The sequence below is a fragment of the Arachis ipaensis genome, chromosome B10 (genome assembly GCF_000816755.2).
Source record: "Arachis ipaensis cultivar K30076 chromosome B10, Araip1.1, whole genome shotgun sequence".
NCBI lineage: Eukaryota > Viridiplantae > Streptophyta > Magnoliopsida > Fabales > Fabaceae > Arachis > Arachis ipaensis.
In genome coordinates, this window is record NC_029794.2 from 128729202 (window position 1) to 128747834 (window position 18633).

General features: G+C 29.4%; 2 protein-coding genes across 2 annotated transcripts; one reads left to right on the top strand and one right to left on the bottom strand.

The window, feature by feature from the left end:
• Positions 10061-10960, top strand: LOC107621386. The gene is made up of 4 exons (XM_016323409.1): positions 10061-10189; positions 10297-10454; positions 10535-10658; positions 10763-10960. The coding sequence occupies exons 1-4, from the start codon at positions 10061-10063 to the stop codon at positions 10958-10960; spliced, it is 609 nt and encodes a 202-aa protein (XP_016178895.1).
• On the bottom strand, positions 15334-16308 carry LOC107621385. The gene is made up of 3 exons (XM_016323408.1): positions 16195-16308; positions 15801-15966; positions 15334-15713 (listed from the first exon to the last, which is right to left on the bottom strand). The coding sequence occupies exons 1-3, from the start codon at positions 16306-16308 to the stop codon at positions 15334-15336; spliced, it is 660 nt and encodes a 219-aa protein (XP_016178894.1).

The following is an 18633-nucleotide window of genomic DNA, read 5'->3' on the forward strand; positions in this document are numbered from 1 at the left end:
TGGTGTGCTACATTTGAGAATGAACTTTGGTGCTGAATTAATGATTGTGTTATTTGATTGCGTGGTTGGTTTCTGATTGAGATTTTCTTATAAGAAAGGAAATGTTTTGGATTTCTGACTGATTAAACATTGTTTCTTTGAGAAGGTTTTGAACGATTACCTATAGGTTTTTAAAAGATCCATAAGGCTACGATAATCAGAGTTTGAAAACAGTTTTCTTATTAAATATCTTCTTATGACAACTTTGAAACTTCGTGGTGAGACCGTGTGGTTAGGTTCTCAACATTAGAGCCTTGGGGATGGACTGACCATGCTTCATTGCATTCTCTGAGTGTCTGTCATGTTGTAGGTCTTGTCCAAGTAACAAGAATTAGAATTTTATGCACATGACTGCCTATTAATTAACACTGTTAGCTTACCGTTGCATATCTGTTGATGTTAAGTCTGGCCAACTTAATGTTAATGGCTTATGTGAACAGGGAAGTTAATAGGTTATTATAGGCGAATTGGAATTGATAAGTAATAGGTAACGCTTATCGCGCGGTTTGGGAACGTTAGGGGTTAATTCTCGAGGATATTCTTTTATGTGTCTTGAAAATTCTATTGATGACTTGTAACATTTCTTTCATAGTGTGCCTTGAAAATTCTTACTTGAGATTTCTTTTTGAAAAATAGTTTGATTATTTCTCAATCTTAATTCTTGTTAAAATGCATTCTCGTTTAATCCTAACTGCCTATGTTTACTTAAATTCCTTGGAAGATCTGCTTCTGTCTGTTCAAACTCTTTTTGATTTATGTACTCTTTTATGTGATCTTGAAATTGTTTAATACATCAAAAGGATTTTTGAAATCCTTAAGAAGAAATTTCAACTCAATCCTCTCTTACTTAACTGTACCTGTATCACTCTTTAAATTTTGACAAAAGTGTTTTGAATTTGGCATATCTTTATTCATATGTATTTTTGAAACCATACTTCAAGTTTTCCTTTTAAAACAAAATTTGGAACTCCTTTCAATATCACCGTGATTTCACTATATACACCTAATTGATTAAATACTTAAGTATCTTTTAAGTTTTCTGAGGAATTACTTTTGATCCTTTATTCAATTAAATTTCATTTTTCAAATTTCACATATTTTGTCTTTACCTTAGAAATAGTTTTGGTGAAAAACAACTTGATTTCCTACCAAGCTCACTTTGTTTTTATGCAAATTCTTAATTGATTATGTAAAATACCTTTCAAGATTGTCAAGAAAATATTTCATCCTTAGCTTAGCTAATTTTCATTTCACAAATCTTGTATAATTTAGTTCGACTTGAATTTGTTTTAACATGACACAATATTTACATTTTTATTGACTTTCTTGAATTTTGTAAAGCAATTGCCCTGTTCTCCTCTATAGTTTCTATTGGAGTTCTTTGAAATCAAAATTCTTTCCTATTAGCATTTTGATTCTTCTTTCCGGCATACTTCATGACTTTTAATCATTCTTATTTGTTGGTGAATTCAACCATTCCTTCATATTTTTGTGAACCTTGTACTCCTCTGATTTAGTTTTATTTTATTTTGATTTAATTTACTACTACCCTTCTCTTATACCTCTTAGAGTTCCTAAATTAAATATTTCTTGTTATGATGCGAAATAACTCTTTTCGAAACGTTTTCTCGTGCTTGTACATTATTGCTTAGTTGCAATCTTACACCTCCTTCTGAATTTATGAGAAACATAATTTTGTCACTTATTCTTCTCTTTCTGCGAATTGTATTTCTTTGAATGTACTAGTACTTATCTTAGTGTCACGTGTGGTCCTTAGAGGTAAAAACTGATGTGTTAGCTCTTTAGGGAACGACTGGTAGAAGAGGAGGTTTAAGGTTTTAGTAGCTCGATCGAAAGCTTGTTCGATGTCTTATGCCTAGTTGATCCTGTTTAAACTCCCTTGATTTAAGATCCTTTTCCATATGGCCTGGTCTCTTTATTCTTGAATGTTCTTATGTGATGGCAATGTCGTTTTGAAATGAATTTTTAAAACAAGTTTTAGATTTTCTTCTTAAGAAAGTTAAATCAATTTTTCCTGCTTAAATTGCATCCATAGCTATTCTTTAAATTGACAAAATTATTTTGAAATTGGCATGCACGGTTTTAAATAAAATTTTGAAACCGACTTATAAGAAAATTTTTACTTCAGAATTCTTTTCTAAATAAAGTTTAACTTCTTGTTCCATATTTGTTATAATTTTTATACACGCTTGACTGAATATAAACCTTTAGAATTTTTAAACAAACGTTTGATTTTCTTACAACCTTGCCACGATTTCATTGTATACTTTTATTTAATTGAATACTTAAATGTCTTTTAAGATTTTTGGAAAATTGTTTTGGCCTTAACCCAATTGACTTTCCCTTTTCAAACCACACCTATTTTGTCTTTAACTTGTAAATTATTTTGACAAGAGGCAATTTGATTTCCTTCCGAGTTTTATACCTACTTTTGGTTAAGTAGTGTACCTAACTATTTTTCTCAAATATTTGAGGGAATATTTTTCTCTTAGTCAAATCGATGTTCATTTTCTTTTGAAACTCTACATAATCTATTTCAACATGAAATTGTATTAACGTAATGCCACAAATATACTTTTGTTATTTCTTTTACAAAGTGTTTGATGCGCACTTTTTCTTTGACAAATGTGAAATAGTTTTTGAAATGTTTTTCATTCTCTATGAGCAATTCATTCGAAAGTATTCTTAGTTCTACTCGAGACTTATGAGCCTTGTCCTTGGTCTTAGACATTTTTTTTTCTGTAAATCTCATATTCCTTGATTCGACTTAATTTTGTTTCAAACTACTGCACTACTTTTCCTTTTGTTATTTCTATAAGGTTTTGTTGATTCAGGAATCATTCTTGAGATTGCCAAACTAATTTTCTGTTTGACACTCTTCATTCCTTATGCATTCCTGACTACTTGTAATTTCAACAACCCTTTCAAGCCCTGGCGGATTTTGTCACTTGTCTTTTTCCAAGGTCTTATATTCTTTTGAATAAACTCGAGGATTGCCTTAGAATCACGTATGACTTTTATGGGTAGCAAACGAAACTTTAGAAATGCCGTTCGTAAATGTGAAAGATGGAGTGGTAAGTATGCAACGTTATGAGGAGTATAACCGTTTGTTCCTCGTAAAAGTTTGCGGATGTTAGGATTGTGATATGTTATGCAGTTGTGAAGTGAGTGATGGAGTTGGGGAGTTGAAGTTTTGAAATGGGTAAGAGATCTGCGAGCGAGCATTATATCCGTTGTGTTATACCAGCCTGCTTTATAACCCTTTTGCCACACAAGCTACCGTTTTGTTTTGTGAACGCCTATCTTCATTTGCACCCTATTTTATTCCTCCAAGCTTTTGTAAAGTTTTGAACATTTATATATGCATACTAAGATTTCATACTTTTTTATAAAGTGTTTAAATAGTAGAGTGCAAAGACTATGTATTACCTTATATATTACTTTAATTTTTGAGGACGAAAATTTTTAAAAGAAGGGTAGGATGTAAGACCCATAATTTTTAAAAAAATATTATTATGAGTTAATTTCAGTTTATTTATTCATTAAAGACTTTATTTTTAGAAATTATTTTATTAAAAGTAATTAAATAAAATTTTTGACAATTAAATTAGAAATTTTACTTAATTTTAAAGTTATTGAATAATTTTCTATATTTAAATTATACAGCTTAACAGTTGCAAAAGAATAAGAATTTTATACAATTTAGTTAAATAATAGAGATTCTAGAATTTAATATTTTAATTTTTATAAACAGAAAATAAATTATATGATCTCTAATTTTAAATTAGAATATTTGATTAAAAGTTAATTAGTAAATTGATAATTAAGTAGTATTTTTTTTAAAGTAATTTTAAGAGATCAAATTAGATTTCAAATTTATATAATATACTTTAATTTTAACCAAACCCCAATTTACCCAAAATTCTTAATTTCACCTTTGTCTTAAATTAAACCCTAATTTCCAAATTAAACCCCAAAGACCCTAGCCCCCTCTAACTTAACCCTAACCACCGCCAATATTTCCCTTCTCTTGACCAAACCCAACAACAGTAGGATAGAAAGAAAGAAACAGAGAGAGAGGGTAGAGAGGGGAGAACGGGAGAGCAGGGGAAGAAGGGGGACCACATCCAGTCATCACCGCCGCGCCGCATCGCATCGCTGCTCCGCCGCCGTTCGCGCTTCTGTCGCCGTCAGAACTGCACGCCGCCGCTGGAAGCATCTTCATCGCCGAGTTGCTTCGTCTTCCAGCCTCCATGGTCGCTGTCGCTAGGTTGCCACGAAGAGGGGCATCGGGAAGAGAGGGGAAGTTTGCATCCATTGTTGCTGTTGGAGGGCAGGACCGTCACGGAGAAGGGTTGAGCCGTCGCTGCCGTGCCTCAATCGCCGTCAATTTGCTGCTGCTGTTGTTGTTGGAAGGCGTCGTCGTCGCCAGAAAAGGAGAAAACAAGCGAGAGTGACGTCGGAGAATGGGTTTCCATCGTTGCCGGTCCCTGTTGGATTCCACCGTGGAGAAAAGAACGACGTGAGGGAGAGAAGGAGACAGAACCGTGCGAGCCAGAGGAGCCACCGTCCTTGCCGTTGCCACCACGGTTGCCGGTGAGTCATGCACCGCCATCAGAGTCGAAGAGAGCACCAACCTTCTTCTTCTGGTTTCGATTCTCTTGTTCTTGAACTTGTAAGCTTTAACCCTTACTCAAATATTTCTGTTTAACACTGCTGCTCTGCCTTCCCTGTTTGCTAGTGGAATTATCATAGGTGATAATATTGGAGAGGGAAATAGAAACGCAGATGGAAGAGAGAAAAGGGAGTCACCACTGCTGCTGAACCGACAGAGTCACTTCTGAGCTGCCGCAGCCATTGTCGGAGTTCTTAGCTGCCGTCACTGCCATTGGTAAAGAGTATTCTTGCTTTCGATTCCCATCCTTTCAATTTCTAGGGATATGGTTATCACTGCGATGTTATTGCAGCTGCCACTGAGGTTTTTCACCATCACCGGAGCCGCTGTGGGGACAGTTTAGAATTGCTGCCATTGCTTCGTCTCCATGTTTCTCCTTTGTTAAGTAAGCATATCTTTTTCAAAACCTTCACCGCTAGTGTATGTCTGTGTCGAATCACAGGCTCCTATTTTAATATTTAGTATGTAAAGTAGTCGTAATACTTCTTGCTATCAGAGTAGCGCAGCCGGAAGCGTGATTTCTGATAGTGAGGGTGTTACACGTCCCCTCTACGTTTTCTACGTTTATCCAAAAATATTCAAAGTGGAGCATATAATGAGATCGAATTTCCTCAATTTAGGTTCAATTTTGAAAAATTTGTGCCAACTTTGAAGATGCAATTCAAAGATTGGTACTATATTTAAATTTTTTTCTCTTAAGCTTTTTGTATTAAAAATAATTTTATAACATATTGTATTTTTTTCAAAAACTACCGGTCTTTTGATGTATTAATGTAATGCCATTGAAGAGAATAAAAGTCAATTTAATTTGACAATTTTAACAAGAAGATAGTCTGAATTTGTACCGATTCTAACTATTCGATCTTATGATGTTATTTCGGTTGGTTGTTACGAGAATGACTCTAATCTATAGGTATCTAAGGATTAGAATAGATTAAATATTATTTAAATAATTTAGTTCTAATATTGGTAGTTGATTAAATTAGTTTTAGAGAAATTTAAATTGTTGTCTCAATTTATATATTATGACTATTCTTTATGGATATGTTATTTTTAAACTTTTTAATATGATTTTTTTTAAGTTTGTTTTCTTTTTTTATATATGTATCACTTTTTTTTTGTATTTCAAATTAGTAATGCAATTATTAAGAGAAATGTAATTCATCAATAAATTAGAATGATTAAAAGTTTAATTAAGATTAACCAACATCTGTTTTAGACACAAGATTGATTAATTAAGATTAAGGCGTGAAAAAGGAAAAAGAGTCACAATACGTGATTTTGCTTTCTTGCTAATATATAAAAATACGTGAAAATTACTGTATATAATAAAAAATTATCTTAATAATAAATAATTTACATATTTATTTTTGTTTTACTAAAGTCTATATATAGTGTTTTTCTATGATACATGAATCTAAATTTGAGAGTCAACTCATAATTTTATATTTTTTTTACTACTTCATAGAATAAAAATGTATTCTTCATTTTTTATTTAAGTTGATCTTTTTAAGGTACAATTTATAATTTTTTATAATATTTTTCATATACTCATTCTATTATATTATTCTTTTGATAATTTATTAATTGTTGTTGTTCTAAGTTATTCTTATCGTCTAATATTCCAGTTCGATTGTCTTTTGCCACAATCGTTTACAATGCATCACATCCATGAAATACCTCATCGAGTTGTCTTCAATGGTTCGGGTTCCAACTACATGGATGTAAGTGTTCAAAGAAGGGGCAATAATCTCTACTTTACTGAAGGATGGTTGGATCTACTCACTTATTATGACCAACCTAATAGAATGTGGTTAAAGTTAGCTTTCTTGGGAGGAGCTCGATTTTTGATTGAGGAATTGTTTCCGCGGAACTTTACGGGGGCAAGTTCAAGTTCCATCCCCTCCATGCTTTTTACGTCTGCCCGAGAATCTTTGAATTGGAGCACATAATGAGATTGAATTCCCTCAATTTAAGTTCAATTTTGCTAAATTCGTGACAAACTCGGATATGCAATGTCAACGATTGGTAATATATTTAAATTTTCTTATTTTAAGCTTTTTGTTATTAGAATAATTTTATAACATATTGTGATTTTTTTTTTCAGAAATTACTAACTTTCTTTTGCATGCATGCAATGCCATTGAGGGGAATAAGGGTTAGTTTGGTTTCTCGGTGTGGTAATTCTATACCTTGCCGCATTCCATGGATAGCGGATGATGAAGTTTATTTAATACGAGGATGGTTCAAATTTGCACGAATTCTAAATGTTCAAACTTACGATGTTGTTTCAATTGGTTGTCGTTACGAGAATGACTCTATTCTATACGTGACTAAGGACTATAATAGAATCAATATTGTTTAAATAATTTGGTTTTAATATTAGTATTTGATTAAATTAGTATTAAAAAATTTTAAATTATTGTCTCAAATTATATATTATGAGTATTTTTCGTGAATGTGCTATTTTTAAATATTTTAATAAAATGAAGTATTGTAAGATATATTTAAGTTTATTTTTATCCTTTATTTCTTTAGTTGTATTTTCATTAAATTCGAAAAAAATCTTTACCTAAACGTATAGTAAATCGTTGACCTAAACACAATTAATTTGCCGAAAAAAATAGATTTTATCTAGAAAAAATAATGAAACATGCATCTTTTGATGATACATACAAAGTATAATAGAAATAAAGTAAATATTATGTCATAATAATATCTTTAATTACATTATAATTAACTGATTTTATATAATTGATATAATTGATATAGTTCTAATCAGTATATAATAATAATAATATTATATGGACATAAGATTAATTAGTTAATTAATTAAATTTAGATTATTGAGTTTTATTTCTCAATCAAATTTTTAATCATTAGTGATTTTATTTTTTATATTTACAGTAAATTTTGACTATAAAAAAATTAGTTTCGATTGTTTCCTATTTTATTTATTTACAATTATAATTAAAATTGATATAATTATAATAAATCTCTATAATTATAGCAATATAAACCTGCTTCATATATAGCAATAATATTATACATATTTATATATATCCTGTTTTATCTTTTTTTTCAAAATTTTGTATGGACAATATAATCTACTATATATACTTAGCAGGTGTCTTTATTTATATAATTTTTTTTAATAGTAGCAAGTATCTCCATTAAAAATCCATATATCCTTTGCAATTAGTGTGTATGTATATATATAAGTCGTATTAGTCAATTGTTTCAATTATTTATCATCTAGAAAATTTATATCTCATTCATATTTCTTTTTCTCTTTACTATTTTCCAAACCTAATGGCTACAAGCTATGATTCTATCAACAGTATTGCCTATAGTAAATTATGTAATGAAAAGGTTTGAAAAATAAAGGTAAGAATTATAAGGTTATGGAAAGTTCCATCTAAATTTGACAAGAGTAAGACAGCTTACCTAGAAATGGTTCTCATGGATGATAAGGTAGGTTCATTATCCTCCATGATTTTTTCAAGTGATGCTAGGTTCAGTTTATAGATATTTTCTGTTCATATTTTAAATTTTTTTGATAAGTAAACTCTTGGACAAATCAACGACAGTGCGATTTAATAGAATTATAACTGCTAATAATCTTCATTTTTTAATTTGTTTTACAGTGTGATAAAATCCATTGTTCAATCAAGAATTATTTAGCAAAGATGTTTGAGAATGCTCTGATCGAGGGGAAGGTGTATATCTTCTCAAATTTTTTGATTGAGGAATCAATCGGAATTTATCTTCCGACTACACATGTGTGTAGAATAACTTTTAAGAAGGAGTCACGCACGTATAGTAAATATGGTCAATGATCGTAGTATTCCTGACAATCATTTCAATTTTCTCGGTCATGCTGATATATTGAGACAAACAAATGAAAAAGCTAACTTATTTGGTACGTAGTTAATTTGTATTATTATTATTATTGTTGTTGTTGTTGTTTTATTTGTCTTTAATTCATGCTTTTAATTCGTTTTTTCTTTTAATTAGATGTTATTGGACTCTTAACCGGAAAAGGAGAACTTATATCATGGTCAAAAGCAGGAAAAAGTGGCCATTACATTGTGGTTAATCTCCATAATTTGCAATATGTGAAGATTTAAAATTTTATAATTAGAATTTGTTTTGTAGCAATTATCTATTCATATGCAATTTTTTTAATTATATATTATTACTTATTTTTTTTTAATTTTCGCTTTTATTTAGAAATGAGGTAAAAATTAGATGCACACTATGGGATCAATTTGTAACTCAAATACTCAATTATTTACGTGATCACTAAGTAACTGAATACATACTTATTATCCAATTTGCAAAATTCAACAAGAACATTGGTAAGCATATTGATTTAACTTTTTATTTGATATATTTATTTATATTATATTTGTAATCATGTTAATTCTTTTTGTATTAATATACGTGTGCATGTCACCTCCATATTTATTTTTTAGATCACTCAATTTTCATTAAGCGTAATAGAAACCATAAAAACTAATAAATAATTACTTGAGTTTTTCGTTATTTCTATATATAGACTTTATTTTTTTTATAATACAGTTTATATCCATTTATTTTTATTTTTTATATAAAAATTATATTATATATATTTATATATTACTTTTTTTAACTCATTCTTATAAATATTGGTATATAATTAATATAGATAACATATATATCGAATAAATATCTTTATTGAATTAATTATAACAACTGATACAAGATAATAATATAGGAATAACTTAATTATAGCAAGATTTTTTATTAAAATAATTGACTAATAATTTGAATATAATTAATATAGTTAAATTGATATAATCGATGTGATTGAGAGTATATGACAATTATAGCAATTATATCAATTTCAAGCATAATTAACATTACTTCATAATAATAATTCACGTGACTAATAACCTATTATGCAATAATAATAATAATAATATTCTATGAAAAAAAAATAACGTAAATAAATAGCTCCTTTTGTTTTTTTATTTTTTTTTATTTTTATACTGGACACCGTCCAACTAGAATTTATCTATCCCAAAAATTTACCAACCCACCTAAGTCTAACATAGAATCTAATATTATTCTTTGTGTAATGCAAGCAAAAATGTGAGTCTCAAATACAACATATAACTTTGTATTGATGATCAATACTAATTTGAAAGAAGTTAAAAAATTTAGACAAAGGTTAGCATTTTTGTTGGTTTATTAAGATTACAGTTATATTGTAAGTATAACTGTGTATGGTTGCATCTTCGACATTGTAACGCAAATTTTATTTTGTGTGAATAAAGGATAATGGCTATTGAGACAGGGACACCAACACCAGTTGCACGCATTGAGAAAAGAGCTTCATATTTAGAGGAAGATGATTTTTTGAATAACACTCTGTACAAACCAATTTCTGAGATTAGGGATCTTATAGAGGTTTTTATGTAACTTGATTGCATTCTAAAATTTTCTTATGCCAGACTTTTTTTGGATTGTAATCATTTGGTGACACTGTTTTAATTGATTAAACTATTGAATTTTAGAAAACGGTTTGTGTGACCATTGGAGTAGTGAAGGATTTTTTTCCGAAAAAGTCTTGGTGGTATAAGAGTTGCAATGTTTGTCCTTTGGCTATGAGAGAAGAAAGAGATAGTTACAAATGTTTTAGGTGCAAAGCTGAATCACAGAATTTTACTCCAAGGTGTGCATTATTTGTGAAATAATACTTATTCCAGTTTTTATTAAATGAGATTCGCGATAATATATTTTCTTTATTTATAGGTATTCACTAAATTTAAAGGTTGCTGATGAAGAATCTTATGCATCATTCATCGTGTATGAAACTGTTGGTAGTAAGCATTTAAATATTTCTGCTGCAAAGCTGAGGACAAAACATATAATGATGGTACTAAAAAGATTTCGTATTTATATACTATTTGTGAACATTATAAAAAATGTACTAACATTTTATTGTTGACACTTATTGTTCTTCATCTCAATTCAATATAGGGTGGGAATAGAATTGAGTTCTCTGAAGAGTTAAGTAAATTCAAGAGTAAGACGTTCCTTTTCAAAGTTTCTGTGAAGTTGGAGAACATTAATTCTTTCCAACCGGTTTCTATCACAGTCGTGAAGTTGTGTCACGATGAGACCATAATCAGTTCCTTCAAACAGAAGTACAGTATTGAACAGATATTTTATCTTTAGAGTAGGCACGGTATATATGTAATTTTTTATTATGCTCATGGTGTTTTAAAAATTTCATTAAGATGCCTTTTTCTCTGCAAATTCTGATGTGATAATACTTCCAGCTGATTATTCAGATATGAATAAAGTGAATAACTTTACTAGAAATACATTTTGTCAATTTAATTTTAACAAAATTATTTATCCAATTCATGTTTGCGAAAAAAGGGTATGTGACAACATTAACATTATTAAACCATTCAACTATTGACAAAATATTGAATTAATTGGCAACTTATAATATACATCTCTTATTAACATTGATATGTTTATCCCTTATATTTAAATGATATAAAAAACTCCAACTTCAGATGCACTTTTCTTATAATAAGTTGTGTGGACTCCCTTTGAAAAAAAAAATCTTCTTAGTGCACTGTTCTTCTTAGTGGTTGATGTGTAGCATTCCAAAATAGTCGGTAGACTGTGAATTTAAGTGGTGGTGTTTTGTTTAAGAATGTGTAGTATTGACCACGGAATAATGATTGTTTTGTGTATGGTTTTAGGATAATTCTAAATTTTTTGCAATTTTTTCTAAAGGTTCTGTAAATTTTAGGGTTGAGCTACAACGTTTTCAAAATGCACTTTTTAGAATATTTAAAGATGATGAGCACTTGGAAGATAACTGCACGATGAATGTGGTATATAGAGAAGTTTTTGAGAGCCTATAATAAAAAGGTAATAACAAAATGTCTTACTAAATTTATTTATTTATTAAAATTTATTATTATCAATTAAAAAAATTTAGAAATTCTAGGCGCTAATGGATAAATTCTTATTGTACATTAATAGTTTGAGAATATTAAAATTATCATAAAAATTCGTATTATTTTATTCTCCTAATAAACAATTTTATAATTACGTTAATCATATAATTTAATATACTAACATTGATATAATGTTGTTTCAGGTATATATTTTGCAAGTATTAAGGAATAGCATTGAATTGTTATTCAGTAGGTTTTAATTATTTATTGTTTATTACAAACTTTCTGCATTAGTATTCTCTATTAATTTGTTCTTCATTTTGAGTTAATTTTGATATATTCTTACTTCACAGTAAACCAACATATAAAACTTTGTTGGTGGATTTAAGTATTACTAGATTATTTATGGTCATATTGAGTATATATGTCTGATTTATTGAAAAAAGTAGATTAAATAACTATTTTATAGTTAATACAATTAACACTATATTAAGAAAAGAAAAACAATGCATACAAGTTATTTTTTATTAGTTAAATTATTACTATAGTAAAATTATCTTTAAACTATTAGTATTATTAGTAAATTTTTAAAATTATTGACATATTATTAGTATATGTAATAAGCAGTAAATTTTCTTTCATGTTTATTATTTAAAAAATTTATAATTTTCACATAGTCTTTATTCTATTTTTTTTTCCATACCTAATGACTATTGATTACGATCCTATTAATAGTATCACCTATAGTAGATTATACGAAAAGAAAGTATGAAAAATAAAGACAAGAATTATAAGGCTATAAAAAGTTCCATTCAAGTTTGATAAGAGTAAGACGGTTTACATAGAAATAGTTCTAATAGATGATAAGATTAATTGATTCATTTACTAAATTTTTTCAAGTAATGCTAAGTTCAATTTATAAATAGAGTTTAATTTTGATGCACTGACAGTGTAAAGCGTTTTATATAGTCGTGCAATCACATCCGTTCTTTTGGATGACCATTCGTGCAATCACACTGTCAGTGCATCAAAATTAAATTCTTATAAATATTTGTAATTCATATTTTAAGTTAATTTTATAAGTACACCATTTCACAAGTCAAAGACAATTCTTTTTAATAGATTTGTAAATGCTAATAGCTTTTATATTTAATTTATTTTGCAATACGATAAAATTTATTGTTCAATCAAGTCAAAGACAATTCTTTTTAATAGTTTTGTAAACGTTAATAGCTTTTATATTTAATTTGTTTTGCAATACGATAAAATTCATTGTTCAATCAAGAATTATTTGACAAAAATATTTGAGAATGAATTGGTAGAAAGGAAAGTCTATGTCTTCTCAAATTTTGAGATCGAGAAATCAAGCGGAATATATCTTCTGACTATACACACGTGCAAAATATCTTTTAAGATGGAGTCAGGTATAATACATTTGGTCGATGATCGTAAAATTCTGGATAATCATTTTAATTTGCTTGCTCATGCTGATATATTGCCAAAAAATTGTATAATAGCATCATTTTATCGATAAAAAAATTTTAATAGTTTATTTATGAAAATATTTGAAATTGTATTGTGACTTTTTTTTAAAGATGTATCCTTTTATTAATATACTATTGTTAGTTTTATCGTTTAATAAAAAATAAATCAGTAAATTCTTTTTATTTTATACACGTTCAAAGTTATAATTTCTTATATACTCATTTGTCCTTAATTTGGTACTTTTAATTCAATTTTTTTGTTCAATTAGATGTTATTAGATTCTTGACTAGAAAAGAAAAACTCATATCATGGTCAAAAATAGAGAGAAGTGACCAGTACATTGTGATTGATCTTCATGATTTGCAGTATGTAAAATTTTAATATGAATATTTCTTTAGGTTATAATTATGTGTTGTGGTGCAATTTTTTTTTCTTTATATATTACTACTTACTCCCTTAATTCTCGCTTTCATTTAAAAATGAGAAAAAAATAAGATGTATACTATGAGATCAATTTACAATCCAATTACTTGATCATCTATGTGATCACCAAGCAACTGAATACATAATTTATTCTCTAATTTATAAAATTTAACAAAGACATTGGTAAACATATTTGTTTCGCATTTATTTATATATTTTATTTATTTATGTTATATTTGTAATTATATTATATCTATTTTTATCAATATACGTTTTTAAATTAAAAAATATTTGTGTATTAAATAAATTAAATGATAGAAACACGTAACTATTTTCTTTTTCAGTCAAGATTAAGTAAAATACTGTAATTTAGACTTGCAATATCAACATATTAATAGTAAAATGAAGAAAAAATGTAATATTATATCAAAAAAAATTTTTAAATCATAATTTAAATATTTTAAATGGGATAATTTCATTTAGAGAATTCATAATTCAAACATAATTTTTATACACTTAATAGCTATATTCGAGTTAATACATTTAATACTATATTTAAAAAAACACAAACTGTTAAACCTGTGCGATGCACGAACTTATATTTAAATTTGACATGTTAAATTAAAAAAATATTTTATAATTATAATTTTTTTGAGTTTAGTATAACACGATCATTATCATTATATAATAAATGTACTTAATATGTTGTTTTATCTTTATTCAAAGTAAAAAGCAAATAGAAGAGTTTAAAGTCTATAATATTCTTAAAATTTAAGGAGGGACACATGAAAAAAATAAGAACATATATAACTGTAATAATAGCATGTCAATTTTACACTAAATTTTATATCAAAAGGCTAATAAAAAATTATCGACAACCTAGTATCTTACTAACTTCGTTAGAAAAGCAATTGGCATATGATGTTGTGCTCCTTGTTACACATTTCATCTCAAATCTGAAAACAGAGTTATAGATAAATTAGTTATATCTATAGTAAATATTTATACAAAAGTGTAAATCATAACATGCTATTAAAATGAAAATAATATTATTCTTACCTAAATATTATTAAAAACTTCTTTGAACACGATATTTGTTGTTGATGACTTTGGATTGCCATTTTCGTCTAAAATTAAAACCCTGAGGTCACTGTGACTTTTAACTCTTGACAAAGTAACATAAAGTTGTCCATGGTTTGGCAAGTAAAATCCTACATGTGATAATGATTGACCCTAACTCTTGTTAATGGTCATTGCAAAGCATACTCTTAATGAAAATTGTCTCCGTTGGAACTTAAATGGGAACCCTAAATCTGAAGGGATCAAGTTCATTTTTAGAATGTACACTTTATCTCCAATATTTCTACCAGTCACTACCGTCGCTCCAATTAAGTTGCTGCCAAGTTCGTTAACTATTAATCTTGTCCCATTGCATAAACCTGAAGTCTGGTCTATGTTTCGCAGTAGCATTATAGCGACTCCCGGCTTCAAAATCAACTTGTGATTGAGTAATCCCGAACATTTGATATCATTTAGGAACTCTGGTGTGAACCACTCTTATTGTACATCTTCATTCTCATCAGCTTGACATGTGTCAGAACTTAAATACTCCTTTTTCATCCATGGAAAGATTGTCAAGACAAAATCATTTACATTCTTAACACTCTCAAGCGTGGGTGCAAGAATTGTCCTACTCTAAAAATACTTGTAATCTGACATGTTTTACAATAAATTTGGATATGCAAAGTCTACCAAATGAGAAAAAAGGTCATCAATAGTTGTAATCAATAAATCATTTAGAATTTTAATTTCTGATTCATCACCAACAACAGAATCAATATTTCCATTTTCAACATCAAGTATCCAATTAGCAAATCTCTTCATTTCACCTTCATCTTGATCTGAAGAAGATATTAGAAGCCTCATATTCGTATACAATTTCAGAACCTTACAAAACGACCACAGATGGGATGAGTTAATAGCTGATGTCAATATATCGTGTCCACTCCCTTTCGGAATCACCAGAAGTATTTGTCTGAAATCACCTCCTAGAACAACAACCTTACCACCAAATGGTTGATGTGTCTTATGTTGATCGGTAACTGACATAAGATCCCTGAGCGTCTAATCAAGTGCTTCAAAGCACATTTTATTGAGCATTGGAGCTTCATCCCAAATTATTAAGCTACTTTGAATGAGTAGCTCAGCCTTTAAACTGCCATGCTTGATGTTGCAAGTAGATTCATCAGTAATTGTAATGGGTATCGAAAATCTAGAATGAGCCGTTCTGCCACCAGGTAGGAGTAAAGACGCAATTTCATTGGATGCGGCATTTAAAACAATCTTTCCTCTAGACTGAATAGCAGAAGAAAGTTCATTCCAAATAAATGTCTTACCACACCCACCATGCCCATAAATGAAGTAAAAACCACCAGAGTCTATAATAACAACATTGAGTATCTTATCGAATGCTAACCTTTACTCATGAGTCATATTTTGTTCCGTATATAAGTTTGTATGAGTAAACTCATTTGTGTCATATGCTAACTCCTCCTCTATTAGCTTATTCTGAAAAAGGAGAACATCAGACATCTCAGGATATGACATTGATTGATAGTCTCTTAAAGATCTCGCATTGCTGTTGAGTATCTTCTCAATCTCAATAAGGCGGAGATTTTTCAATTTGTCATCAGTCATGTTTATTCCTAGTAAAAGCACATGGTGATTTTATGAAATATTTAATAAGTAATTCCAAAATAAAACTATTAATATTATGAATAAAAATAAAAATAATAAGAGAATATAATCTTGATATAAAAAAAGACATAGTAAAATACATTGGTTTTTCAAATATTTTCTCCTCTTATGTAGTATTCCATCAGCTAATAATGTCCAAGTTGCATTTCAAACACGCTATGGGTTGCTAATGCTATTAGATATCAGTAGTATCGCAAATAATTTTCTCAATTGATGACCAGATGCAAGTTCAGCTACCTCATTAATAGCTGTAATGAATTCCCTATCATCGCACAGTAGTGCCATGGAATAGCAAGCATCTTGGAAGCTAGAATATGTAATTCCACTAACTGTCCTAATAGACTCATATGTTGTGCAACCTCTCTGAACAGCTAACAAAATTTTCATATAATAAATATCACCTGTACCCGGTGGAACATAGTTTAACCTCCCGATAGAATACCCTTTTTTGCGTGGATTCCATTCTCTTGCTTCTCTATCATAAACAAATTGATTTGGAAACTCAGCATATGTCAAAATTTGACCTAATTCAAATTTTTTATTGTCCTCCATCCATGCTATGAACATCGTACATTTTCCTTCCTCTTCTTCCACGATTTCCTCAAGATCGTCATCGTCTTGCTCTTCAGGAAAATGAAAGATTAATCTCGTCATTAAAGGCCACCTCTGATGAATATCATAAGATAAAGTTCTCCACACAGCCTCACATGCAGACAAATATCTGTAATCATAAAATTGTTTGATCTCATCAATAACCTGAGCATCCTTTTCCACTAGAAGCTTCCTTTGTAACTCCAACTGCTATCCTGTATGGACCTTTATTCACATACTTGAACAAATATTTGATAGCATTTGACTTGTTGTAATACTCTATATTAACATGCGCTTGATAAGACATCAACATATATGCATTGTATGGAACCACATTCCTATTATCCATATGGACTCCCTTCTTCTCAGTAATCACTCATTTGTCTCGTCTTCTATATGATGGGTATCCACTATCATCGATAATTGTGGTTCTATTGAATGTTTTGGGATAATATTTAGTGTAGTACCCATCTTTTATGCAGGGAGATCTTGAGAAAGCTCTACCACATGGTCCATGAATCATATTCGTAGATACAGCCTAAACAAGTTTAGGTGCCGAACAGGATCTGACAACTCTGAAGATATTAACCGATCAATTTGAGTTGTTGTTGTTATCTTATGGTCTCCACTTAACCATAAAAGAATGTGAGCATGTGGTTGACCTCTTTTTTGAAATTCTACCGTATACATCCCTTATACCAAAAAGATAAAAAAATATATGTTATAAATAAACTATCTATTTTATATATGTGTTTTGACAAATTAAGGGTGATAATAGAAAATCAACAATATGTTAAGTAAGAAAATATTTTGCCATTTATTTTTATAAAAATCTAAAGGAATATTTCTCTAAAAATAAGGTTGGATGATGAGCAATACCTGCATCTAGCACTCCAAATGGAATTCCTTACTTAAGATTCGAGATTATCATGTCAAGCTTAATTTTGAACACTCTACACGATATATCCGGCCGGTCTTCAACCTTTAAGTTCATTAGATTGTTAACCCTTCCAATCTCTTGCCAACTCGAGTTACATGTCATTGTAATAAAAAGGTTTGGATATTCATATTTCTTACAAATTGCCATAACATCTTGACAATTATTAAACATGTATCTCATGCCACCAGTGAAGGACGCGGGTATAGGATAACACGTTTACCTGCTTTGGTAGCACGAGTCTCATCCCTAACAACTGCATCTTGAATCCCTTTGTATATATCACTCCTCACCTTGGTTTGGTTGTTTCGATAGTAGGTCAGCCTTTGTGCTTCAATCATAGAAAAGCAATCAACCAAGAATTGCTGAAATAGTCTTCCACCATTGACAATGGTTGCATACTCGATCCTTCTCTCTTGTATTCTAAATGCTATGAACTCCCTTAAACTCACACGATGTCTCTTTCTATTTTCATCAGCCCTATAAAATTCTCGCAAAGGAATGTCCTTTTAGTAGCCATCTTCACCGTAAGGAAATATCATAGGATACTGAAGAGGAATAAATGCGGTGTGTGTCTCATGAATCCTTTGTAGATGTCCGGACTTTAATTGAACTATAATATCACGCCCTGCATTTCCAGAATCAAAATCTCCTACTATTAGAGCTGTGACCTCGTTAGAAGATGGTAAATTATAGACTCTTGCGTCATTTGATCTTTTTCGGTACAACCGTAGCCT